This window comes from Bombus pascuorum, chromosome 11 (assembly GCF_905332965.1).
Source record: "Bombus pascuorum chromosome 11, iyBomPasc1.1, whole genome shotgun sequence".
NCBI lineage: Eukaryota > Metazoa > Arthropoda > Insecta > Hymenoptera > Apidae > Bombus > Bombus pascuorum.
In genome coordinates this window covers 7,783,565-7,811,428 of record NC_083498.1, presented here as the reverse complement: position 1 = coordinate 7,811,428, position 27,864 = coordinate 7,783,565, and the positions used below count along the sequence as shown (strand labels likewise).

The 27,864-nt window shown below is 37.4% G+C and overlaps 1 protein-coding gene across 5 annotated transcripts in view; it reads right to left on the bottom strand.

Annotated features, from left to right (window-relative positions):
* The window catches only part of LOC132912261 (fibroblast growth factor receptor homolog 1-like), a 114,801-nt gene that overhangs the window by 9,512 nt on the left and 77,425 nt on the right, over positions 1–27,864 (bottom strand). For 4 of the 5 annotated variants that reach the window (XM_060969575.1, XM_060969573.1, XM_060969571.1 and 1 more), the window contains one exon: positions 26,702–26,841. In XM_060969575.1, the coding sequence (XP_060825558.1) occupies positions 26,702–26,804 (103 nt within the window). In that variant the 5' untranslated portion in view covers positions 26,805–26,841. Of the gene's footprint in view, positions 1–4,553; positions 4,582–26,701; positions 26,842–27,864 lie in introns of those variants that run through there. The other variant, XM_060969576.1, reaches the window with a different exon arrangement.

The window sequence follows — 27,864 nt, the reverse complement described above, 5'->3', positions numbered from 1 at the left end:
CGAAATCTCTCTACAGTTTAAAAGTGCAAGTTTTAAGAAAGTTTATTATCATATAAAAGGTGATGTGTGCTTTTTCACGCCTTTTGTCGTAAACGGAAGAATTCTAGAGCATAAAAAAAATATACATTTTTCTGATCGTAACTTCTCATTCTTTTTTTATACACTGTCGAAGGACTGAACACGTTTGACGACTTTTCTCGCCGGCATCACAGGCGAGATAAACTATAGAACAGTTAAAATAACAAATTTGCATAAATACTCGCAATCTGGCTGCGATGCGTCGCTTAAATCTATTAGAAGATCGTTTTCTCGGCGACTTTGGTCTCCATAGTTTTCCACTTTCTATCGCAATATCGTACGAATTATCAAACTTGTGGGATTCTTTTACTCTCGTTGGCTTGGCAGATAAAACGCGGTAAGACATCATCGTAACGATTCTTTGTAGTAGCGTTTCGTCGCCCAGCGTGATTCGGCTAAGTTTCCTGCGGGGCCCAAATCCGACCGCCGGTACGCAGAACGTAAATAGAGCGACAAGCAGGAATTCATCGTCTATCGCCTTCGATTCATTATAAAGAAAAGATTATTTATTTCTGAAATGGAGAAAGCGATAAGCTATCCAGCTAGAGTATTCCGAGGGATCTCGTGGCAGATATCTCAGATCTTTCATTTAGTCGAGAAGCATACTTGTGAGACGTACATCAGTGATGTTCAGTAAACAGCGTGAAAATATATTTGAAAGTGAGGAGTCCACAACTATTGTTCGGAGTGCCTAAAATCACCCCAAATGTGTTTGGAATGTTTTAACAAATACCATACGATATAGGATAATGTAATATATTATCCAGAATATAAATTAATAAAAAGTATAGTATAATGTGTTTTTAATATTTTTATGTTGTATATCCTATATATAAAATCGTATATTTAATTAACTCGAACAAGAAGAGCGTCACCATACTTTGGTGATGGGGCCCCCACGGAAGTATACCTGTCGCATAGATATGTGCGACGTGGTGACGAACATGTTAACACTAGAACTACCGATAGTTAAGACGAAGCTATTTCTGTCAAAACCAGTCAAAATGATTAGTCTTTAAAAAATACGTAATAGAATATTTTTATATTTATTGATTTATTAATTTCTTACGGAAGAAATTTCATGTTATGTAGCACATTTCTGGTATTATTAATCCATCCGAGACTATGATCTTTAAACGAGGCTTGACAAATTTATAAAATTGTAGAACCAGTTATTTTCACTGCTGTGGCATTTCTAGTGTTAGCATCTAGCGATCGATCCGGAATTTTTCTGATAACTGATATCATCAAATTGAATGATACGCGGTAAAAATTTGAAAAACGTGTGGGAAGTTGTACAAGACGAGGAAACTGGTTAATTGGGGTTCGATAAACAGATTGCAGCACCCTTTTACTCTTTGACAAGTACCAGACATTTTGACTGGCATTGATATAAGTAGCCTTGATACGAAGTTATTATTATAAAGGAATTTTAAAATAAAATTGTAAAACCAGTCAATTTGACTGATGTGGTAGTTCTAGTGTTAATTGTATCGAGCAGTATAATTCGGAGTTTCGCAGTGAAATTACAAGCTTGTCGTACGACGATGCGAAAATCGTTAGGTATCTCTTCAGCAAAACTCGTGAAAGCTGTATTAATGGGATTCTATCCAGATTATTTAGCGCCACAGATGCGAAACATGGCTCGTAGTACGCTTCCTCGGCACCAAGTTCACGAAAGATAAACCGACAGCTTTCGCTACTTGGCAGCCTAACGCGGATTCTAATTCGATTCTTCCGCGAATCGTGGCCGTAATAAACGCTGCTAAAATTGCGTCGAAGTATCGCAATTCGATATTTCACGTCGATTCTCTTAGCTACGCACAACTTATGCGTAGGATCCTTTATAAAGCAATTCTTCGCTGGGACATTCCGAAAATGAAACGAAGGATACGCGTCATCTGAATTTTTGCATTTCCTTAACATTTCAGTTTAATCTTCGCTGAGTTGTAATTAGCGTCTTTTTAAAAAGCAACATATGTATACGTACATCGTGTTGTATGTTAATTAAAAACAGCTATTTCTAATTCGGGGACGCAATACCATTTTTGGAAAACTTCAATTCTTCCAAGAATCATTTTATTTCTTATTTAGAGCGTCTACGAGTAAGTCGTGGATTTTTATGGATTTGTGAGAAACGTAAGATTAATCAACGAAGTTACGAACGTTCGAAAGATTTTTAGACGAATAATTATCATCGATACGCAACATTTTAAACACGTTTCTCTCAGATCTGTTATTTTTCAACGTGGCGTTCACGATACCATAAAATCTACTCGACCAATTGGCTCAAGATTTGGTGTGAATCTTCCACGCATGTATCGCTATAGTCTGAACAAGAACAAATTCGATGCCTTCCTTTTGTCTATTTATTTAAGCCTCTGAGTGTTAAAGAAACATGGAGAAGATCGAACTTCATAGGGTCGTCGTTTTTTTAATTATCGACTTTTTGCTTTCCTCCTAGTTTCGTGCTACAGCCAAACGCATTCTAATTAACGATCTCCTTGAGTTTCTTATTTTAAACAAGTAGAACGACCGCAATCGTGGACTCCATGAGACGAGATCTTACGAGGGCATACAGTGTCATCAATTTTAATTTTTTCTCGACAAGAAAAATTACACATGTTATTAACATATGCAAAAATATACTCCGCAAGTTTCATTGCAAACGCTGTTACAGTTTTTTTATAAAAAAAAAAATCAAACAACCTAACAGGACGTGTTTCACGTTGGAGTATTCTCTTGGCCAAGTTAGAAACAAAGAAAGCTCAAGTAATAAAGACCAGCAATTAATATACAAGAACCTAAGTCAAACCTGAAATTCACTATGCTATACTACGATATATTATATCATGTTATTTATCGTGTTATACGGTATATTAATATCACGTCATATTTCCCTATGTTTCATTACAATTCTGTCAAATGTGCACGTTTGTAACAGAAATAGTACTAGACTTTGAATCTCATTGCCATAAACAAATAATAATAATAATAATAATAATATATAGCATACAAAACGAATATTTGACGAGACTGGATTCTTTCAGTATTACGTATTCAGAAAAATACGAATTTCCATTAACTGCAGTTTTAGCTGTTTGAAACTTCCTAGTCAGATCGAAAGCTATTTACGATATGCGCTTCGTCTCTACCACTGATTCATCAATCATATCCTTTCTCCGCCTCCGAGGAAACCTCGATCATCGATCGTAACCGCTTCCAGTTGTCACAACAACCTCGTCCTAGTTATCGTCGACTCGTTAACCGCGGTTAATGGATATTAACCGCAATTTCAGAAATTTATTTTCTCCATCCTCTGCTAATATTCAATTACACGAGCTTCGTTCTCTGTACACTGTAACAAATTGTCGATCGATTTCCCTTGTAAATTGATAGCTCGAGCCTTGTAATTATTAGTTCTGCAACGATTTTTCTAGAATTACAGCTCACGTAGATGAGGAGTAATTGCCCGATATCGTCGTGGCGCGTGATCATCATAGCCTTTTAATCTATTTTATCTTTGATCATTGGTAATTAAATCCTTCGAGCGGCGTGATAGATTTAATTGAAATTAAATTTTCGACAATACGCCGATTGAACGATAACGTTTCGATTCTCGTGACATCGAGCGCATCGTTGTTGCTAAGATTTAACAACTGTTTTCATTTTACGGTCCGATGGAATTTCTTTGGGCTTGTAATATATTGCAGCAAGGTGGTGGTTGTTTCTTTATTCCTGCCAGTAAAACATATCAGTTTTAATTCCTAGGATATTTTATTGCTCGTTTAATAATACAGCTTGTCGAGAATATTTGTAACTGAAAAATGATCTTCTCTGGCGTTTCATTACTCAGTTTCATAGATATCATTTGTCATACGACTGTTCTCTTCTATTTCCTTCATCGTCTACCATATCCTGACGGTGTGTTTCATTCCACCCAATACTTTTTCGTTATTGAATGATGCCAATCTATGTAATGCGTTGTTTTATTTAATTAAAGGAATACGTTCTCGCCATTAAACAGATATCATCATGTCGGTTACGTTACTGGAACACGTACCAACGCTTACTAACGAATCAATTAGAATCGTACGATCTGCTTCTATAAATTTATTCAACCATAAGAAAACAGCATAAACGACTTAACACTTGACAGGAAATTTCAAAGAGTAACGCGTTTAATTTCGCTTTTCTCAAGAGAGATAGATTTTCTTCGACCCTAGAACTTCTTTCGTTGATATTCCTGCAAGATTTTTATTTCTGCGATATCTTGCACCGATTTGTCTTTAGCTCAACGTATTTGGCCAAAAATCGATAACAAAATAGAACAATTTTCGTAAAATCGTTCAGCGTCGTTTCACGATTTCTCAACCTTGAAGATCGATTGAACTTCGGCGCGACCGAAGAGCCATGGACTTGGCTCGGTTCGAGCTCTTTCTCTTTCGAGAATCTGGTCACGGGGATACGTTTACCAGGTCGACCCATTCATGATATTTGGGCGATCGAGGTATCGCCATTTGGACGTTGGCCAGACGAGAATCGCGACACTGTCCCTTCCGACGTTTCATCTGGAACCGCGTCCCATCGTGTCCTCTTCCTCTCCGTTCGTTTGCGTCGACGTCGATCCGTTCTCTTTTCCCCGTCAGTAAAACGCGTCTAACTAAATTTAGAGATCTGTCGAGGGTGTCTGTGCCGATCCTCTCGTCTCCGCCACGAGTCGCGCCATCATTTCGAATAGAACGTCTGTTCGCGCCTTTCAAGTACGACGATGCCGATGGAATTATGTTAATTATCCATTATTAATCGCTAATTTCATATTAAACGTATATACGTTTTATATGCTGTTATATGTTTTTATATTTTTTTAAACACTTTGCATCTTATTCGTCTTGTTGTTTTTGTTCGTATTTTATTAGTTGCTAACTCTTGGTAATTAGGTTCTATTTAACTACTCGTTACGAAACTCTTCGTAGCAAACAGTAGGTTTCTCGCTCTTTCTACCAGCCACCTTGAAAGACAAAATAGCGTAACCAAGCTGAGATAAGGATGGTTGTATTTGCAATAAAATTGCAGCTTCTACTTGAGTATTTAGCTATCATTCAGTCGATTACTTATCGGTCATAAAGCAAAATAAAATCAAATAATTGTAGGAAAAATTTGAACATTTCGTTTTATTTTAACTTTCACGTGGCATGAAACTATTATTGGTATTCGACTGAGTGAATCTACTTGTCTGAACGTCGAGCGATTACGATGAGAACGTACCAAGTATTCTGACTGAGCCTCGCGGTACGTACATTTAACATTTATATTTCTGAATATATTTTTCTTTATTAGTATGTCATTTTACCGATTTCATATGGTTTACACGTATTAGAAATTTCAATCGATCGATATCGACGTTAAACGTGCGCACAATTTTACCTTCGGAAACCGACAATTTTTCCAAAATTCGCGTTTTATTTACCACAATGGCAAACCGTATATCCTGCTCGATGCTACTCAGTTTCCTGACATACCTTTCAATGGCCACCCTAACTATTACAATTAACGTCGATCTCAAGCGACAAACGTGGAAATCGTCGTTTTAATAAATTCCGCTTGCTGATGTTAGCTCCGTCACAGCTACGAAATTAGCCAATTTGCCTAATTTACGTCGTTACAACAGCAACAGTCGCGAATACCTTGCAAAATGCTCGAAACGTGTCTGCAATTAGCCACGTTGAAAGACTATTTATCATCTGGTCTTTAGAAGCATAGAACGAATTCCATCTCGCCCACCATTTCCTGGAGTCGATGTTGCTGCGCTTCGTAGCCGCAGTTACTCCAGTTGCATCTTCGTCTCCTTGCTTTCTCCGTTTCTTTTGTCTTATCTCCAAACATCCTCGGCGTTCGTGTACAAACGACTAATTGTCCGTGAGAGCTCTCTTTTCCCTCGACGGAAGTTCATCCAGTTTATTGTCTTTGCGAGTTCCGTTCCCGCTTCTTTTTTCGGACACGCGTCCTCACGTGCTGTACTTGATGCCTCGTGGACGTTCTCCGATTGTTTGACCGAGGAGACACGACACGAGCAAACAGACGACTCGTTACTTGCGTAGCTTGTTCGCTGCTTCTCAATGTCCAAGCGAACGTTTTATTTTATCTTCGGATATTCGGATAGTTCCGGTTTGCGCATTGAATCTTCCCGCATTTCCAATAGAAATAGGATCTTTCCTTTACTTTTCTCTGTTTCTGCGTCTGAAGATTGCTTCGTTGCGTGGGTCCTTGATTTTCGTATTTTCTTCTCTTTCTTTCGATTCGCTTATTGAATCTGGAAATAACGTTCAATACGCGGTCACTGCCATTGATACTCGGACGTTAAGTTTAATATTCGAAAGAGAAGAACCTTCTTTTTCTTTTTTCTTCAAATCGAACGGAGCAACTCGAGTTTCTTTCTTGACAAGTTCGAAGGATTATTTTAGCAAGCGAAGCGTAAAAAAATTTTGAAAATATTGCGATTGGTCGGAATAGCACGAACGGTATAGCAAAGATCATTTTTTATATCTTTTTTTATCTGGATCTGTAAAGAGAATTTAAACGATACATTTTGAAGATTCACGCTGGTTTGTATACGCGTTGAAAATTTCATTGTTTCGTCTTGGTAATAAAATTATATTAGTCACGCGTGTTTAAGAGAAGTTGTTTAATTGTCATAATCCAGCGGAGAATTAACAAATCCTCGATATCTTATCTTCTTTGCTTAACAATATAATGAAAATTCTTATTATTAAACGTTATTTTTATCTCAGATAATTTTTGTAATACAGCGCATAGTAATAAATGAGATATCAAAATTGTTAGAAAAATCGATCAGAAGACTTTCGAAAGTGTGAGAAATAGAAAATATCGATTATTGACTGGTAGAACGAAGTTCGATTTCTGCGTATGACATCACGCACGCAGCCATCTGTTTCGTTCCAGGCGCCACGAATAGCTACAAACATTCCGAGAGGCTTCTTTGTCTTTTCTCTCGATCCTCTCCTTCCTTCTTTACATTTTCGTCAATGCTCGCTGCTTCTGGCGGGTTTACTCGGACGAAAGGCCATCCGCGAATACAAGAATCGCTGTAAACAATTTCTGGCGAGCGACTCGATCCTCCATTCTCTTTAACCCTTTGACTGACATCTTTGTGTCATATGCGGTCACAATAGTTTGAAGTTGCGTTTGAAATTAAATCGCTCAACTCTGATTTGTGTTTTGTATTTTATGCTAGAAAGATCGTTCTTCGTATTAAACACAAAATAAAGTATGCAGGTAGTAATGAAATTTCCTAATAAAATAAAATAAAATTCACCAGCTTCGTCAAATCTTAATTCGACAATTTTTTATTTTATCCAGTACGTTCCATTAATAATATTTTAATGGTCAAATTCAAATGAAATATATTCCGGTTGCCAATCTTATAAAAATAGTCTTTACGATATTTATCTTCGCAAATTTAAATGTACAAAATGCAAATGGACATTAACTATTTTTAAAATCAATTGTATCCCGATACAATTTTATTCTACATTTTATAGGATGAATAGGAATTAGAGTAGAATATTTTTTCAGAATCGATTAGTCTGTTTGAATTCTATTTGACATTTTAAATTTCACCGGATAAATATCGTTGTGCGTAATGATATTTCATCCCGACGTCAGTCTCTTCAATTTTCAAGATAATTCACAATAATTCTTGCTCGACGTCGGAATTAACAATTACATAGTAGGCAGCAAATTCGATGATTGATCGCGTGCATGATCTACATAGCTAGAATAGGACGTGAGAAATCATAGTGATTTCGTTTGGGGAGCACTAGTCATTTAGTTAAATGGCAGGGACCTAAATATCCCTCGTTTGTCCACGCGAGCGAGCTTCCACGTTTATTTATTCGTGTCTGGGGTGAGACGTGCACCCTTTTACGGTGCCATTATGCGGTGGCCGGACTTTTCTTCCATTTTCCCCTTTACCCTCGTCGTCAAAGGATTTCTACAGTGAAGAAGCAATATACAATTTAATCCCAAATTATAATTTCCTACCAAAGCATTCCTTAAAATATCACCTATTATTTTCGGTTAAAACGAGTTAACTCGTCACTCAGATTTCCAACATTTCGACTAGAAAATTTCTTCATTTATAGATCAAGGAAAGAACATCGAAACCAGCTGGCTGCTGAAGCGAGCAGAACTCTCATATAAAGAAGACTAAAAAGAAAACACCTCACTGACCTCACTAAAGAAATAAAATAGCAAAACTCGAAGATGGTATCCCACTGGGGATAGCCATCCGCATGTTATTTAGCAATTAAGTTAGAGAAATTTACCAAATGTCCAGCTGGATAAATTGTAAAGTACAGATTAAATAATTAAAAAAATAATTTAGAGATCTCCTGTCTTCATAGTATTTCTGTTAAAAATCAATTGTCCCGTATATTATATTATGACTATATTCGTAAGAAAGTTCAGCTACTTGAAATCAATTTGTTTCTATCGATTCTATTTGATTTTATTCATCGCACTTAATATCCATCTATGGCACTTAAACTCTGTACCACAGTATTCTTATTGCTATTTCGATCATCTTCCGATAAATGTTATTAAATAAAAAATGTTTTGCAATTCGATATTTAATTGCTTCACACAAATTCAGTTTTTATATTCTGCATTTCACCACCATGTACAGCCATATGAACACACTGGATAAACTCGGATAATTAACACGTGACGCCAAAAACAAAAGAGGGTCATTAGAAGTCGTTCTAACTTAGCATGTAGGAACTAGCGATCATACCAATTTAATATTTTTCTCAACAATAAAGAGAATCAAAATTCTCCAATTTTGCCATCTACAGTATTTTCTACGAGCATCCTTCGATTACAAAAGCTTCCTCGTAATCAAAGAAATTACGTAATAATTTAGACGCGTTTAACGATTCGTTTGCTTACCAAATTTCTAGACTAAGATTGCGATAGGAATGTTGCAAGAGCGTAACGAAAGCGAGAAAGCAACGTCGAAAGAAATACGTAATTACCTTTAACGCTACCGTCGCGGACTTGCACGAATTTCACGCTTAATAAACCACGTGATCTGCGCAGGCAACGAAATTAAAAAAGAGAACAAGATTTTTCGATCGAGGCAACGAGAACTTGATTCCCGCCGGAAGCAACGTAGCGCTGTTACCTGGGCTACTCGTGTAATTTACGACTGTCGGTTTCAATCTCTATATAGAACGTTCTCAGTTCGTTCCACTAAATTAGCCAGCGACATTTCGCGCGGAATCATTGGAAATAATTATTATCGGCTGCGAGACCGTTTCGACAACGTTGAACCATGTAACGATCGCACGGAGCATTAATTCCGTCTAATAAATCTGCGGATCGTCTGAAAAAGCCTTCTTTGCACACCTTTCGCTGCGTTCGATGCTATGGAACTCTTACGGTTGTTGGCTCGTGCTTCATCGTGAATAGCACGCGCCGCTCGTAAATTAATTCCAAAGTTTTCACGTGGTCAACGGCGGCAGCGAACGGCTGTTAAAATATTTTCAAACATGAAATTATACCGATTTAGTAGACGTACTTATTGTTGTCCACGATCTATGGCCCATTAAGACTCGTGTCTTTCGCCTTGCAATTGTTGGCGATTGTGAGTACGAAACTTGTCTTGAATAAATTATAAACGAGAAGTACATTGCAGGAGTGTAAAGTAATGACAAGTTTCTATGTACAAACATATATATATGTATGTTACCAAAAATCACTCAAATTCTCAAAGAAGAATTGCAATGTCTTTTGATGTTCAAAAATAAAAATTTGGAAGACGAATACTTATTAATAAATGTACCGATACGTTGGAAATTTGGTTCTAAAATTGGATCGTCTTGTCGATGATCTATGGTCCATTAAGACTCGTGTCTTTCGCCTTGCAATTGTTGGCGACTTGTATTGAATAAATTATATATGAGAACTACATTGAAAGAGTGTAAAGTAATGACAAGTTTCTATGTACAAACATATATATATATGTATGTTACCAAAAATCACTCAAATTCTCAAAGAAGAATTGCAATGTCTTTTGATGTTTAAAAATAAAAATTTGGAAGACGCATACTAATTAATAAATATACCGATACGTTGAATATTTGGTTCTAAAATTGGATCGTCTTGTCAATGATCTATGGTCCATTAAGACTCGTGTCTTTCGCCTTGCAATTGTTGGCGATTTGTATTGAATAAATTATAAACGAGAACTACATTGAAAGAGTGTAAAGTAATGACAAGTTTCTGTGTATAAACATATATATATGTATGTTACCAAAAATCACTCAAATTCTCAAAGAAGAATTGCAATGTCTTTTGATGTTCAAAAATAAAAATTTGGAAGACGAATACTAATTAATAAATGTACCGCCACGTTGGAAATCTGGTTCTTAATCTCGGAGTGAATTCTGTATGAAACTAATCCACGAAGATCCTAGAGAGCGCTTGACCGAACACCGTAAAAGCAACAATCAAAATCGATGGTTTACACCATAGCTTACAATTTCCAGACACACTAGCGTCTGTTTAGAATCGGCATAGCATTTCGTTACAGCCGGCCCTCGGTCAATATACTCTTAAAACTATTTTAATGAACTGAAAACAACTCTTCTTCTTATTTACACGACCAAGCTATTTCTGACTGCGCGGCTCACCTTTAAAAAACAAGTTCACCTCGACTGCTTCTCAACTAATTTAACGAACTGTTTCAATGTTCCAGATACACGTGCTCTGCAAACAGTTTCAGCGTAGCCTGAGCACAGAAAATCTACGTATATTTCGATCCACTTCAGCCGCGTTCCACGATTCTATCATTTTCTGGTGAGTCAATGCTCGCAAAAATGTATTATACTTTCACCGTCAATATGATTGTTACTCCGCAACGATAGCTACAAATGCGGCTGCACATTTTCCTAAATATTAATTAAAAATCAACGAACGATAGCTACAGATGTAGCTGCGTGGCTGCATGTTTTCTTGGATATTAATCGAAAGCCAATAAACGACAGCTGGAAATATAGCTGCATGGTTACACTGTTTCCTAAATGTTAATTAAAAATCAATGAACGATAGCTACGAATGTGGCTGCACGGTTGCACACTTTCTTAAACATTAATTAAAAGTCAATGAACGATAGCTACAGATATAGCTGCATAGCTGCGCATTTTCTTAAATGTTAATCAAAAGCCGATTAACGACAGCCAGAAATATAGCTGCATGGTTACGCCATTTTCTGAATGTCAATTAAAAATCAATGAACGATAGTTACAAATATAGCTGCGTGGTTACGCACTTTCCTAAACGTTAATTAAAAGTCAATAAACGATAGCTGGAAGCACGGCTGCGTGGTTACACATTTTCTTAAACATTAATTAAAGATCAATGAACAGGTATGTTCCCTATCCATTTCCAGTCCATATAAAACCCAGCGATTTATAAATATCGCTCTGACCCTGGCGTTATTAAATTCACAAATATATATTTCGCTCTTAAAGTAGTTCTTTTAGCGAGTCGGTGGAATTTTCCTGACGAAAATAATTTACCTAATGTTTTCTCTATATCGAGATAGTTGTAAATCGACGGGATGTGACGAACGATCGACTTGGATTCCGTAGATAGGCTGGAGCCTAGAGTTGGCGCGTTAAATCTCTTCAAATATATCGTGAAACGGCGGCACCACGCTGGCGGAAACGCGCGTGCACGTGAGCCAACATGCAACAGCAACGTGGAAACAAAATCTGTGCGCGTTTACCAGACACGCGTCTATTTTTGAAACGGGCCGCCCTTCTTCGTGCTTCCCGCCGATTTTCTATCGGCGCTAGCCAGTTCGAATTCGTCGATAATTAACGCGTCCCAGAAGAAAATACGATACAATTAGTCGACTGTAGATGTCCGCGAGAAAGAAAAAGAAAAAAGAAATTTACATTTTCACCAACAGAGAGAAACGAGACTCTGACGAGGTGATTTTTTTTATTACGAAAATCAATTATTTTGGAAACAGAAGATTCACACTGCGAGCTGAACGTCTTTTGTTTATGAACAATTTATAATTTGCATCTTAAGATCGTTCGTTCGTTGTAATCGATTGAAATTTCGTTAATAAATGAAATTGCAGGATCATTTGTTTTGGAAGTGGTGCAAGTCCATTTCCTGTAATCTGTAGCCTGTCCAAACAGTCGAGGCACCAATAATCAAACACAAATGATAGCGAATATAATCTAACACTCTGTATCTGACATAATATTGTACGTACGAATGGGAACATGTTGTTTTAAACGCGCTAATATACTGGGAAATTATTATTACATTTGTTACATTGCTGCTAGCGTGATTCAAGTAAATTGTTGTAATTGAATGTAATTATTGTTACGTTCAAAGCATTATTAAATTAACAATAATTTCACTCTTATACCGGGTCGTATGAAAGTGGAAACCCAAGATCGAAGGAAGTATATTGGCGTTATTTTGCTTTCTTTTCTCAATGAATAACATTAGAATCTAACACAGGTATGTTTACTGCAGTCTAACGTAATAACATCACGATAATTATAATTTACTTAATTCTATTCTATTCATTTTCAAATGGATATTACTTTCGTACAGATATTCGTGAACAACAAAGTGTACACCTAAAATAATATAAAACAGAAACATTAAACGATACAAATTTAACGAATTGTACAATTTGTGTTAGGAGTGGTACAAATTGGCATAAAAAAATTTTCAAGTTTATGAAAAGATTAAAAGCTTCATAAATTCGTTCATGTCCCTGAAAAATGATATTCGTCTACTTAATTCTCAAGGAAGCTATTTGTATAACGAATTTACATCTATGCTTGAACACATAGAGACGCGGACAAACCGAGTAAATGTTTATCAGGATTTTTCAATCGATGGAAGCGCAAACACTTCAATATTTCAAAACGAAGGAAAATAGACTTACACCACTTTCAAAATAAACGGTTCATATTTTTGCGCACTATGCGAATTCTCTGCGTTTTCCTATATTTAAACTTCCCATAAATGCACCTGACTTTTTATCTTACGCGACGAGTATACAGCGTCAACCGTATCGAAATAAAATTTCATCTTCGATCTAACGTACGCGTCAATAAAACCTGTATTCGATATTTCCGGAATTCTAAATTTTAGAAAACCCGTGTAAAATTTGCGAGTTGCGCCGCTGTCGATGCTAAGCAACGATTGTCTTCGTCACGCTGTTTCGATTTCGCTTAACACGTTTTCGACATAACGAGGAACGAATGAACCGTCGTATTTTGTAGGACGGTTGCCCGTGTCTTGTCGGGACGATAAAAAAAATACACGAGACAGAAAGATGGAAAAACGAAGCAATGCCAAGTATGGTGGAACTGTTCGAAGAGAATCTTCTCCATTTGAGGCTGCACGGAGCGCGGCTCCCGAGGGAACTTCGCGTAGTTTTCCTTTGCGATTCTTCCGCGTTTGGAACTGTTGCAACCTCAGTCACTGTAATATTTTTCTTTCTCTGCGGTTATTTGTTTCGTTGACAGAGCAATCGATTGAAACGTCAATCGAAGATGAAATTGCATAAAGTTGTCTACTGCTACTAAGGTCGAAGGATTTTCTTAAAATGATGAATTTGCCTTTGGAATGGAAATTCTGAACTGGGAATCGACGATAGCTGGTGACATTTCTTACGGTCCATTGATAAAATCTTTAGAAGCGTAATGTCGATAAAATTTTGAAACGAGTCGGAGATGAAAAGCGTATTATAGAAAGCAACCACTTGGAAATAACGTTCAGGGACACGGCAGTTACCACGAAACGCGTATCCAACCGCGTAAACAGCACTCCAAAAATATTCAGAAGTTCTCGTGCAACCAGGTTCTTTCATCTGGCTCACAAACATCAACAAGCGATGGGCAACGAATCGATTTCGTTTCGTTACTTCGTCAGTTTCAGGGGGATCCTGACAAAGTATATACATGGATGATTCTTCGGTTTTACGATTTTGCTTGAGTTCGTTCGCACCAAAGTGAACAACACACCTTATCTCGAAATACGCCAAGTTACGAAATTATTCGCTTACGAAATGGTAGGATTTTTGTCGTGGCATTTAGCTGCGACGATTTCTCGGCAAATTAATTCGGTTCCGAAGAAAATTCGATCTTTTGGAAATAGCTGCAATTAGACAAATTCTCGAAGAAACAATGGATTTCTTGGGAATTTAGAGATTATTTAAGTTTGTTTAAAAATGCGCAGTGAGGACGTAAATTCAATTTTGTAGGACGTGGAGTAAATTTCTTGAAAGAAGACAATTTGATTCTTTGAGAAGATAACTCAATGTTCTAAAGGAGAATAATTCTCTGACGAATTATGTAATAATAATTTTCATTGGAACGTTACTCGATCCTTTAAGAAAAGCTATTCGCTCGAAAAATAATAATTTTCCAATGTTACTAATTATGGAATTATTTTAGGCTCGTAGATATTATCTAGAAACTATTTGATACTATCTGCTCATTTTACTTTTATCCAGCATACACCTCGTTATTTATTTCCGTTAGGTTCTATTTAAAAAAAGAAAAAAAATCTTTTCGAATAAAACAAAAGTTGATATTTTGTAATCCGCTCGACGGTGTAAGGAGAAGTAAGTGGAAACGAAGGGAATTTTGAAGGCAAAATTCGACCACTTGCCAAGCGTTCGAGCGTGGACAAAGAAACAAATTACATAAGAACTTGCTACATATAAATGCCACTATATATCTTGTGGCACGTTTGACGTTCTTCTTATCTGGATAATTTCCAAATAAATCGATGATCACTAAACACAAATACTCTGACCGAACGTAAAATCAAGTTTGAAGATCATCTCTTAAGCGTGTAGCAAAAGGAACGTGTTTGAAAGCGATTTGCTTCGAAAATAGCCAGGAGTCGAGCTATAACGAGATATAACTATCGTAGGGCTAGCTAGAGGACAGCTTGGTGATTTATGTTGCTTTAATTGCACGCCCCTTTGCCACCTTCCAGGCAGAAGCTGTTCTCGCTTATCTCAGACTCCTCGTTCTTTAGAAGCTGCTGCATTCAACTGAAACGCTTCTCAGTAGCTGGTTTATTGGTATCGAGAAAAGCGGCGGATTGAATCGCAAAGATTTATATCTGAAAGGTAATTACATCGCTTAAAATGGTAGCAGGGTTGTCAGGGCAGAGGATTTATTGGATTCCGATAGAAATAAGCTAAAGGTAGATCGCGTAACATAACGAGAATCATTAGCAGAGAGCTGAGAATTATTTGAAACGCTGACTTGCCTGCTATCAGCTACGCAAGATTCTTTCTTTACCTAATACATATCGCGATGATATTTCGTTTTTGAATCTTGTGACAAAAGGACGAAGGTCATCGAGTCCCATTTTTCACCAGTTACATTTTTATTCCGTCAATTTTTAAACCGATCGTTGATGGTGTCGCACCGTCGTAGAGAAATCCACTTGCCTTTTTCCCCAAACAATCCGACAGAGCAAAAATCTCCATGTGTCGAACGATACCCATGAGAATGCAAAAATTGATTTCCTTGCTAGCAAATCGCCAATCTTCACCGTAAAGAATCAAGTGTTTTTTCCTGTAATTAATCCCAATTTTCTAATAATTACATATTAAACCATTTTATATTAATTGTAACCTGAATTTCATCGATTTCTAATTGATATTTATAGCAATCTTTTGATACCAAACGCGTTCGATAAATACGCGTGGCGAAATATGAATCAGACACTTTGCGGCTCTGTGAAAGCCAAGTCCGTTCCTCGGCTGCTGAAGTCGAAAATAAAGATACACCAGACGTAGCGGAACACGCGAGACTCGCTTCGCCAGCTGATTCTACGTCTAAAGACAATGGAAAAACTTCATCCGAACCTGTGCTCTGTCTGTCTTCGTTTACGGGATACAACGAATTTTGTTAACAGAGCAGCTAGTCGAAACGTTGAAATACCAAGCTTCAGAGTAGAGCTTGTCAACAAATTCTCAACAAACTCGGGATACACCAGGAACTCGTGAAAGGCCGTGTACAGGCTTGCCTTGAAACGGACATTTCAGTGTCTTCTGCGAAGGTAATTAGGCAAGACAAAATCGGAGCAGAAAATTCCTTGCATCTCCTCGTAAACGAAGACAGAAAAATAAATATAGTAATTAATATACATAAAAAATAATAGTAATATAATAATAAATACAAATAGTTTTTAGCTCTGAAATCAGCTGCCAAAGTGGGCCTCACGTGCGTTCCGTTGCAACCTGTACACCGATCTATACCTTCGACGCGACGAGGTGGAAAATGCGTGCAATCTCGTGCGTAAACAGTTTCAAGACCACAAGATGCAAATGACAAACGGTGAAACTTGTTCTCAAGTAAATCGCAGTTCTTCCCCTCTGCGACTAATTCGCAATTTCGTTAATTGCTAGACCAATTAACGCGTCGCTGGCGAAACGACGAAAGCGATTTGGTCGAAAGCGACGCAGAAGCTCGACGATCGATTCACTGGTTCCGCGAGAAAAAAGGCGGTGGGGAGGCACGAAAAAGGTTCAAGAAAGGGTATCGTGTTCCCGCTTTGTAGAATTAATACCGTACACTCAATCCGGTTGGTACATCGGCTAGTGGAACGCGAAAAAGAACCTTCTCTGGGTCAGATCGTCGGATTAAGACGATTGAGATACGATCTAACCGCGTGGGATCGCCGTAATCCGAAACCAAGGCGAGCCATCGAATTCTCTGTTACCCTCTTTTGTACGAGCTCTTTGTTCCTCGAGTCGAGGTGAAAAATTAGGACGACCGGAGACGAATTAATCTGGCCACTAGAACGTTACACGAGCCGATGAACTCGAAGAATTTATCCCTTTCGAGGTTGAAATTGAAGGAGGGTGGAAATTGATATTGGGGTGTGCGACGAGAAATTAGCTTCTGGGTATCCTGCAAGGGATTATTAAATTTTGATCATTATTAAATTTTGACACAGGGACAGGGAGATGGTTTTGAAGTCTTTTTCGTGAAGTTTATTTCAACTATTTTTGTCTTCTTCTTCTATTCCTATGTGATATTTTGAATTTGCCTTTTGCATGATTTTATATGTGGTTTTAAAAGTGAGAACTACATGAATCACGCGATAATGTGTATGATTTCAACTTCTTTTTGCTTTATCCTTATATTATATCTTGAATCTATTCTTCGTATTGTTTCATCATTGCTTATCAGTTTAAAAGAGGGAAAATTGTTCTTTCACGTGTATGTGATTTTAGCGTGGAAATGTATGTTTTCCAAGATTCAGCCAAGTGACACGTTAACGACCTTGTAAACGGTGATTTGATGAGCTTGCAAATATTCGATAAATAATTATGCGAGAAAAGGTAGAAGATATAGGAAGGAAAAGTTTGAAGCAAGATACTTTCTTTCTCGACTTTCGTTCAGACGTAACGACAGAGGATTAAGGAAGATACGCACAATAACATATTTTTAAACAAACAAAGTATCGCAAAAAGCAAACATGGATCGTGTGGTAAAAACCGAGTTAACTTTAGAAATCCAAAGAAACAATAGGATCAGTTACATCTGCTGACGAAATAATTTCTTGCGTTTCGACGCTGTAAGAGCTACATGTTCGGATGAAATTTAAGATCGAGAAGGATTAATTGATGCGTCAAGCGGATTATAAAGATCGTGTTAATTCTTGACAAGGGGAAACCGATCGTACAATCCTTTTATGAGCTCGCTTTTCTTCGCCGAACGATATTAACACGATTTATCGCTCTGACGAAATAATATTTTCTGCGTTTCGATGTCGTCGATAATACGAGATCGTAAAATTCACGCCGATCAAGGCTAATTACCATGTACCATTGTTCTCGTTTAAATAATCTAGAGAGTTGTGTTATTATCGTTTGTGAATCACGCGAAACACGGGTAATAAACAATTAATCGTCGATAATGCCTGGAAAAGGTTGAGTCGTTTCTATTTTATCTTTATCTTCTTATTTTTTTCCATCGTATCTCCTCTGCGATAATTTCTTTCAAATAAATATTACTCGTATAGAATTACAACAGGAATTCAATTCGCTGTTGTTCGAAATCTTTGATATTTGATCTGAAATAATTTCGTGCCTTCGTAAATCTGAATATAAAAAACTTTCGATCTTCTTAAAATTCAAATGTCCATTTACCATTCTTATTCGACAATGAAATATCACCTACCATCAACGTCGCTCCAATTTCACGAAAATTGTATGTATTATATATATAACGTCTCTATTGAGTATGTTTTACAATTTTATTTAATTTACATATTTACGTTCGAACCACTGTGCTCAGGTCAATGAAGCATCGAATGCTTTCCATTTCCATTTCAATTTCATCAGTGCCACCAATCTGAATACCTCAACCAACCCCTATAATTTACATATGTATTCCCTGTGCAAGGTTCCCTTGCTTGACAACCAATTACCATTAGCTCTAAGTCTACTTAACGAGTTAGTTCGCACGGTTCACCTCTGATTTCCCTATCTTCTTAATTGTTGTCTTAACGAACGACTTTGTAGTAAAGTGCAAGCGTCGATAAGCGCTTCAAAATTCTTTCAGATTTAAGTAGATTAGGGCAAAGTAATAAAAACGTTTTGGTAGATTTGCCAGCACGAAGGATTAGACGATAAAGAAAACTTTGTCTATGAGACACATTTCGAAACGTAGATATTTCTAAATCGAGGAAAGTTGACTAATCGTTGGTAGATATGGGAAAATTGTTCAATCTGATACTTTTCTCGAATTTAGGATTCTTAATCTGCATAAAAATATAGAAATACAATATAATTATAAAGATATCGAGCTAATTAATTCTCAGGAAAACCGGACAATTTAAAGTTCATAATTTCCATTAAATATCATCTTCCTAAAATCGACTCTGCTTCTCGATAATTTACTTTTCCATCACCAGAGACTCTCCAAATTCTCCTAATCCACCCCCTTGAACCTTCTCTTCTCCTCTCTTCCTCCTCACTCAATAATCCTTCACCTTGAACGACGACCTTTACCATAATGCGTGGCAAGCAAAGTCTAGAAAATAAAAAAAAAAAAAAAGAAGAAAAGCAAGAACATCAACGCACGAAAGAACAACAGGTGTTTCTACCGAACCCTTTCGTAGCGATCCTGTCGCATCTTACTACCCTATCAAAGGGTTTGGAAAAAGGGGGAGGGGGCAAGGTTAGATCGAGAGGTGCCCGAAAGACTGGGTGCATCTATTTAGTTGGAAGAGATAGTCGAATTCGTGTCCTGTTTCCAGACGACTCGGACGTTCTAATTAAGATTCCACGCTGGTCTCGAGGGGCCTCCTCCTGTCTCTTTGATATAAAACAACAGCGCGGATAGAACGATACTCGAATGAAAAAAAGGATAGCCACGGTCTGACAGATAGAAACGTTGGATGGTTTGACGGCGGGAGATTCAACTGGCGCACTGGGCTGTTTCAGGTACAAAACGAACAGACAGAGAAACAGCCTATCCCGGCTGCATAATTATACCTTAAAAAGGATGATCCCTTTCGAGAGATTAAGGGACACTGCTCAAGACCGGCTGCTATCTTAATGAGTGTACGCAGCCCCGCTTCGATGCCAGACAATCGTAATTAAGCTGCAACGGCTTTGGCCGAGGTCAAGTATGCTTCTTTCACTGCGTACGCTTTTGCCTGGCTCCTTCTTCAGTCACGAGTTCTGCGTTAAGCATGTCTGCTCATTGGCTGCTACGGATTATATTTGGATGCAGTATGAAGGCAGTGATTAAAGCCTTGGTCGAGTGCTTGCTAAAATAACTAAATGCGAAGAGCGTTTGTCTCGTCGTGTAGCATAAATTTCGTGCATGTATTGTCGTCGAAGTAAGTGGAATCGTTGCTGGAGACTGGGCACTATCACCTCGTCTTTTTTTGCATCGTAAAGGAGCGTTCAATCTTTTCAGATATATTTCTATTGAAGTAAACCATCTCGAAGATCGGTATTCCTTCTTCTTGGAGAAACATAGATATTACAGATACGTTAATGATATTCTCAGTTAAAGTAATTTCACGCCAGGGTTCTCCTAGACCCAATCTCTCAACATGCAAATAAGAAGTGCAAGATGGAGATGCGTCGTGGATATCGAAGAACTGAACATTTTCAAATAACGGAATTTCATATTCGATATTAATATTTTGATAATTCTCGTGTGTAGAAACTAGATCTCCGAATTTATACTTCCCATTAGCAGTATCATTCTGAGCGAAATTTCTCTCAGGTCAAACCTCCGAGAAACGAAATTTCCAAGCGACCAAGTATCATCCTCCTCGTTAACCATATCGTTGCATTCTGCAAAACTTCTCTGAGATCGATCCTTCACCGACGGTGGCTGTTAAAACGAAAGACAAACATGGATTCCGTCATCAAGAAGATTGGCTCCTGTCGAAAAATCCTCGCTGGCGTTGAGCGGATCCCCCTTTAGAAATCGCGCTACGCTGCCATCTCTTTCATTGTCCAATTGGTAATGTCAGCCGCTATTACCCTGTTGAATACATTTAATAGACAAAGGATTGGCAGAGGTTCTCAATTTCGCAGCGCGAGAAGAATACGTGGCACACGGCCCTGGTCGGGCCCGTGGAAACGCGGCCGACGTCGGGTTGAGAATTATTATTCCATGTGGACGACGGGCCGCTAATAACGGGCCGAGCCTGGCCCGCGCATATGGCATTCAATGACCGGCCAATTGGACAATTGAGCTCAATCATAATAATACACATATATATGGATCGTTGCAACGCGAGTGTTTCGGCCGGTTATCAATAAATTCACTTGCCGGAAAGTAAATTCACCGGTCGCGTCCTGATTTCGCCCGTTTCCATTTGTTCTTCGTCGTTACGTCTACTCCTCTCTCTTTCTGCTCGTTGTCGCGTTTACGTCGAATTTACTTCCATTCTATCCGGTTGTGCGAGACGAAAGACGAAGAATTGGCTGGCTGAAGCATCGCTTTCGCTGATTTCATTGGGATCAACGCCAGGTGGGCAGAGACTGGCGGTAGAAGCTACAAGTTTGCAGAGGTTTTCGTGAACAATCTTTCGCGGGCTCTTTAATAAGCTTAAGCTTCTGGAACGATATTAAATTGGTTTATACGTAGAATCGTGGAGATTGGAAGGGTGGAAATTTGGAGGAGATTGCAGAAGAGATTTGAAAGGGTTTGAAACAAGATTTTGGGGAAAAATTTGAAGTTTGAAGAGGTTTGCGTAAGAATCTTTCAGCGAGGTTTTAGGCCAAGTTTCTGGAATATTTTCAAATTGCTTCGAAAGTAGAAAGTGGGGAACGGAGTGGTGGAAATTTGGAGACACGTCTGGAAGAGATTTGGAAGAGTTTTCAAAGAGATTTCGCACGTGTGCAGAAAAGATTTCAAGCGAGTTTCGGAAGTGTTTTTAAAGAATTCTGGGTAATTGATTTAGGCGAAGCAAACACGGAACTTACAAAGGTTCCGATTTTTTACAGTTTCCAAGGGATTTTCGAACTATTTTGAAAGGATACCGATGATGCTTGCACGGATGTTGCTCTTGCATGATATATAGATAACCAGTATATGACAAACAACGATACAAAAAGAATCCATGTAAATGCGAGAAGAATAGAAAATTGTAAATATTTACAAAAATGTTGGACGTGTTCAAAACACCCTCCCAAAGGACTTTTGGAGTGATTTTAAGGAATTTTGGAAGATTGATTTAGGCAAAGCAAACATGGAAGACACGAAATTTGCGATGGCTCTGATTTTTCAGAATTTTTAAAAGATCTTACGACTATTTTGAAAGATTTCTTAGAATTCCTAAAGGACTTTAGAACCGTGTTGGAAAAATTCTGATAATTTTAAGGCTGTCGTTTACATAATACGAGGATAACCACTGCATGAACAGCAACGATACAAAAAGAATCTACGTAAATCTAAGAGTAAAAGACCGTGAATATTTCTTTTAAATAGCCTACCGAAGCAAGTACGTACGTTTCGAGATTTCTACCACGTAGGAAACATCATAAAATAACTGGAGGTTCTCAGGTAGTCGGTAGTTAGTCCTTTAGCAAGCAACGCCTCCTTATTGCTTTACTTATTAACGATCGCACGTGTGCAATTGCCGGAAATTCCAAGGAAACGACGGCTTCCAGTAAAATACCGTTTGGAGAAAGCGTTTAATAGGACGCGTAGAACCCGCATCGGAATCTGTTCACCAGATGTTGTCGTGTTTTCCATCGGTCGACCAGTGAAATTCGACTTTGACCAGCTTCCTAGAAACTGACGTTTCCATTGTTGCGTGGAAACCTTAATGGAATTCGGTAATGGAGGCGCAGGCTAACGAAACGTATTCATTAAGGGTTAGGTTCAAAGTTCCATGTAACTGAATTTTGGAATTTTTAATATTTTTATATCGCCGTCGTGTCTTTTGATATTTAATTTATTATTGTAATTAACACTAAATTTCTGGCGCTGTTGGTCAACGATCATGTTGATGTAAATTTAATGGTTTCCTCTCATTTTAAGTCTATTATTATGCTCGAATTAATTTTGTATCAAGCTTGACCATTTTAATTCAGTTAGATTTTAGAACAAAAGCGAATTTTAGATTGAATTTTAGAATTTTTAATATTTTTATATCGCCGTGTCCTTTGATATTTAATTTATTATTGTAATTAACACTAAATTTCTGGCGCTGTTGGCCAACGATCATGTTGATGTAAATTTAATGGTTTCCTCTCATTTTAAGTCTATTATTATGCTCGAATTAATTTTGTATCAAGCTTGTCCATTTTAATTCAGTTAGATTTTAAAGCAAAAGTGAATTTTAGATGTTCTATGTTCCAAGTAATTGAATTTTTAATATCTTTATATTGGCGACGTGTTCCTTGATATTTAATTTATTATTGTAATTAACATTAAATTTCTGGCGCTGTTGGCCAACGATCATGTTGATGTAAATTTAATGGTTTCATCTCATTGTTAGTCTATTATTATGTTCAACATTAATTTTATATCGTTGATCAAGCTTGTCCATTTTAATTCAGTTAAATTTTAGAGCAAAAGCGAATTTTAGACTTAATTTTGGAGCTTCTGATATCGCCGTGTTTCTTTGATATTAATTTATAATTAACATTAAATTTCTGGTGCTGTTGGTAGACGATCATGTTGATGTAAATTTAATGGTTTCATCTCATTGTTAGTCTATTATTATGTTCAACATTAATTTTATATCGTTGATCAAGCTTGTCCATTTTAATTCAGTTAAATTTTACAATAGTAATGAATTTTAGTAGATTAAGAGAATTGAGAAGATCAAAGAAGTTCTGCATTGTCATTTAATTTGAAAGGAACCTAGGCACTGGAGGGAAAAAGTTATGAGTTTTTGATGAATTATATTCGATCTTCCGCAGTCTTTGTTAACGCTTGTATATTCTCGAGAAGTTATTATCTCCCATGGAACGAAATTGTAAGTTTTAAATAAGACGACGTTCAAATATTTTCGATTAAAAATGCGAACTTCAATTCAATGAAATTGTAGCCTAAAAATTTATATCGATAGAGTGGAGAACGAAGCTTGAAATATAGAGATTCAAGTGGAATTTCAACCTTTAAATTGAAACATTCAAATATACAAAGTGGACATAATCGAAAATCGAAGTAAACATTCAAATTCGGAGGTTTGAGTGTAAAAATTCAAATTTACTTTCGATCTCGATCTTCGATACGATAATTCGTCGAAACATTGAGATAATAAATGAGGTCACCCAAACTGATTCGACTTAAACAAATACGAAAATGTGAAATTTTCTGCAACGATTCTTATCTAGTAAAATGAATTTTTATTTTCGACAAGTTTACCCAACGATATTGCGTATAATTTCTCATCAATCAAGATACGCGCTACATACATATGCTTCATAGTTACGATAAGATCGTCGACAGGATTAGACGTTATTTAATCGATCGATTTCGTCGTGTTATTTACTTTTAATGTTACTTAGAATTTACGGTTTGTTTTCGAATAAACATAATTTTATGATACCGGAGACTTTGAGTTGAGATATGGTTAATAACCTTCTGCTTATAATTTTCAAAATCGTATGAAATAAATATGTTCCATAAATCTTCAAATTCAGATTAATTAATTTAGAATTTCGCATGATTTATAATTTTAAGAATCCCTGGAAATTGAATTCTCTATACTTTCATGTACTATGGTTTCGTAAAAAATTTCGGATCGAGGATAACTCAGATAATTGTAACATTTTCCATTGGTTCTATCGATCGAACAGTTGTCTAGAGAAACGAGACAATGTTGAGGATATTTTCAAGTGCAGAAAAATCCCCGTGACTTTGCCATAGCTCGTAAATGGAATTTCTCGCCAACCTCTAAAAAAGACGTTGTCCTTTATTTTCGTCTGCCTTCTATCCCCTTTTTACGTTTTAAAAATACTCTATTCGCTCATGAATCGTCTGTCTAGCCGTCACAGACTCCTCTGAACCTCTGAAACGTCAACCTTCGAACCATTCGATTTTCAATCTCCAAATCAGTTCTTCGTTCTTTCATGAACGAACAACGTTTTATTTTTTTTACTTTTCTATTTTAATTTCACAAACAGAAGATAACGTGAATTGATAGGAAAATCTCATTCGATCGATCCATGTTTCCGGTGAGAATCGCGATTATTTGTGAGTTGTATCAACTGCTAGACATAAGCAGAACGTAAATTCGAAGGAGAATACATTTTTGTAGGACAATGCTGCGTTAATAAAATTGTAGCCTTAATTCCTGGTATGGGCTAGAAATTACGTGACTGGAAAAGAGCCAAGATTCAAGATGGACAAAGAGTCACATACGCTTATGGGTTCGGTTTCGACACGTTGATTTCTCAAAATTCCACCACGTAGCATATGGCTAAGGCCTGTACCTCTTTCACCGCGTTCCAACGACCGAAAAAAGTCCGATGACGGAGGTACGAGCAGTCGAAGAGCACTCGTTGAAAGAAAAGCTTGCAATAATGGCTAACCTTTGTTCTTTCACCAATCTTCTTCCTTTTCTTTTTTTTTTCTTTTTTGTCCAACGTTTGGGACAACTGTGCCGAGTGTTTAGGGTGAATTTTTCAGGGTAATTCTTTTCCTCGATAGAAGGATGTACATCCGTACATCCTTTTTCTTTTTTTTAAAGAAATGTAATTTTTGATCTTTCGAGGATGCGCGGACAGATCGAAAGACGAAGATACGATTTTCCAATTCTTTCGACGCTCCAGACGAGAAAATTGCTTCCTCCTGCTCGAACGAGCGGAATTAAAAATACACTGGCGCGAAGAAGCTGTACGATAGACTTTCTTACGATCGAGACCCGTCATCTTCCATCATCCTCGAATATTTCCCAAGTCCTTCCTCCCTCCGATCTTCCCTCCATTTCTTTCTTTTACGTTCCTGTTCCATCCAGTTTCATCTATTTCACCCTCGTGTCTCGGAGTCCCTTTTTCTTTCGCCCTCTTACGACTCCCTTTTCTTATTTTTTTTCGTTACAAATGAAAATATCGCGAATATTTTTTTGATCCTCTGACAAATCCAAAGTCATCAACTATCAACACGGATTTTTGTTTCACACGCAATGACACGATGGGTTATACTTCGCTGAGAAAGGAATTTGCAAGGACAATTTTTTAAATAGAACACGTGGTTCTGTTCATTGTACGATCGTATAGTCCGATTGGCCTGAGTGTTGTCGGGAAAGATCGTAATAATGCAGCGATCTTTGAAAATATTATCTCGAAACTCGTGGTATTAGTCTCGAAAGGGTTCAAGGGAGCGTAGAAAAACGACGTTGTTCTGGTTCCTTTACGTGTTTCTACAAGTTTGTAGACGTTTGTAGATGTGCGAAAGTTGGATGAAAAGAGGCGGAGGAATTTAGTAGCCGAGAAGAGACGAGGAAAGTAAACGTTCGACCGTTACACTTAATCGCGTTCGCCGGCGAAAACGAATCCTCCGGCGGTTTCCGTGTATTTTTAGCATTTTTCGCCTTTCATCCTGCGTGGAATCGCGACGACGATCGCTATCCGCGTGATTCCAGTAATTTTTCACTTCGTGCTTCGCTTTTAACGCTTTTCCCTTCCTTTATGGGGTTATTCTTGAAATAGAAATTCTTTCCGAGGTCGTTGTACCACATAAAGTATGTGCGTGCTCGGTTGTCGTATTTATTTTATGATTTTTCATTTATTACATTTTGAATCGGCTAATTACAGGCTCGTTTCAATTTTCAATAACAGATCGTCGTTAAATGGTGCATTAATGGGCGTTCAGGTCGTTAATCGACGTTCTCGCAGCACACAGTCTGTCGTATATTATAATACAAGGATGTGGATCGTTGTAAATATAAATAACTATAGCATGTAAATGATATACGTGTCTGGCAGTGTAGTATAACGTATAATATTAGATAAAATCTTTATAAAGCTATCAGAAAAATCCGCTCGTGCCATGTTACACGGGTAAATCGTGTACGAGCCAGCGCGATTATAAGTTCTCACCTAGTCGAACCAGCTGTCCTTGGGTAGTTCGATCGATCTCCAACATCAGGAGTATCCCAACGATAAGACATTTCACGATCGCCATCCCGACTGCTTCGACCATAGAAACGAATATCTAGTGGCGCGGCATCGATGACTTTCTGCAACAGAAAACACATTTGTTAATCCGCTAATCCATTTGTTAATCCAATTTATCCATCTTTGAACGTTTCGAGTAGTTTCACTCGACTCGTTGTTTCCAGCAGTTTGACTTGTTTTATAACATAAGAAATATATTTTCTTATTTAAAAATGAAATCTTATTTGATGATAAGTTTCTTCCATACGTTTGACAAAAAGTCGTTCGAATACTTAGAAACGATACTGTTTGTCTCGAGTGTCGAACGTCAAATTTTTATTTCAAAATCAGTCGTGATTATTTTCTGGTATTAATTAGGATTTCTATTTTTTTATCGATTTTTTAATCGAAAATTAGGATTTATTTTTTAAAATGTATGGGGAAAGAATAGAATAAATAAATCATACTTTCCATTATTTACGATGGAGCAGTTTTAGAATTCAATAGCCATCGATTAAATTCTCCTTTTCCAGCAATTTCATATTATAAAAAGTATTTGCATGATGTAGCATTTGCATGGTAATTAATCGAGTCCAAGTATATCAAAGTTGGTATCATTTGTCGATAATTTTACTAGAAAAGTTTGATACGAAAGGAAGATACACTGTATCAAAGATTGAGCGTACACGTAAATACTTTTCGTGGGCATCGCAACGTCCAACAGTTTCCACTCGAAACCTCCTGAAGCTCTGCCCAAATTCCTAGCGCCTCTTATCTAACAACAAACTCCTAATGGCTGACAATTAATTAGCTGCTATCAAACTACAAACTCCTAATGCCCAGCACAAACAAACAACCACTGTTCCAAACGGAACGAAACCTTCGGATGAAACCTGCGCATCGAACAGCAGAGGAAAAGAAAACTACGAAAAGCAAAAGCAAAACGAAGAACACCGTAGCGCCTACACACTCGCCAAATCCTTCGAAAACGATCGACAAAAATCGCTGGGCAACCTGGTTCTTTAATAAATAGAGGTGTTTAAAAGTAACCATCGGACCGGTTTACAAGGGGCCCCATAAAGTAACATCACGGAATCGCGTCTTTC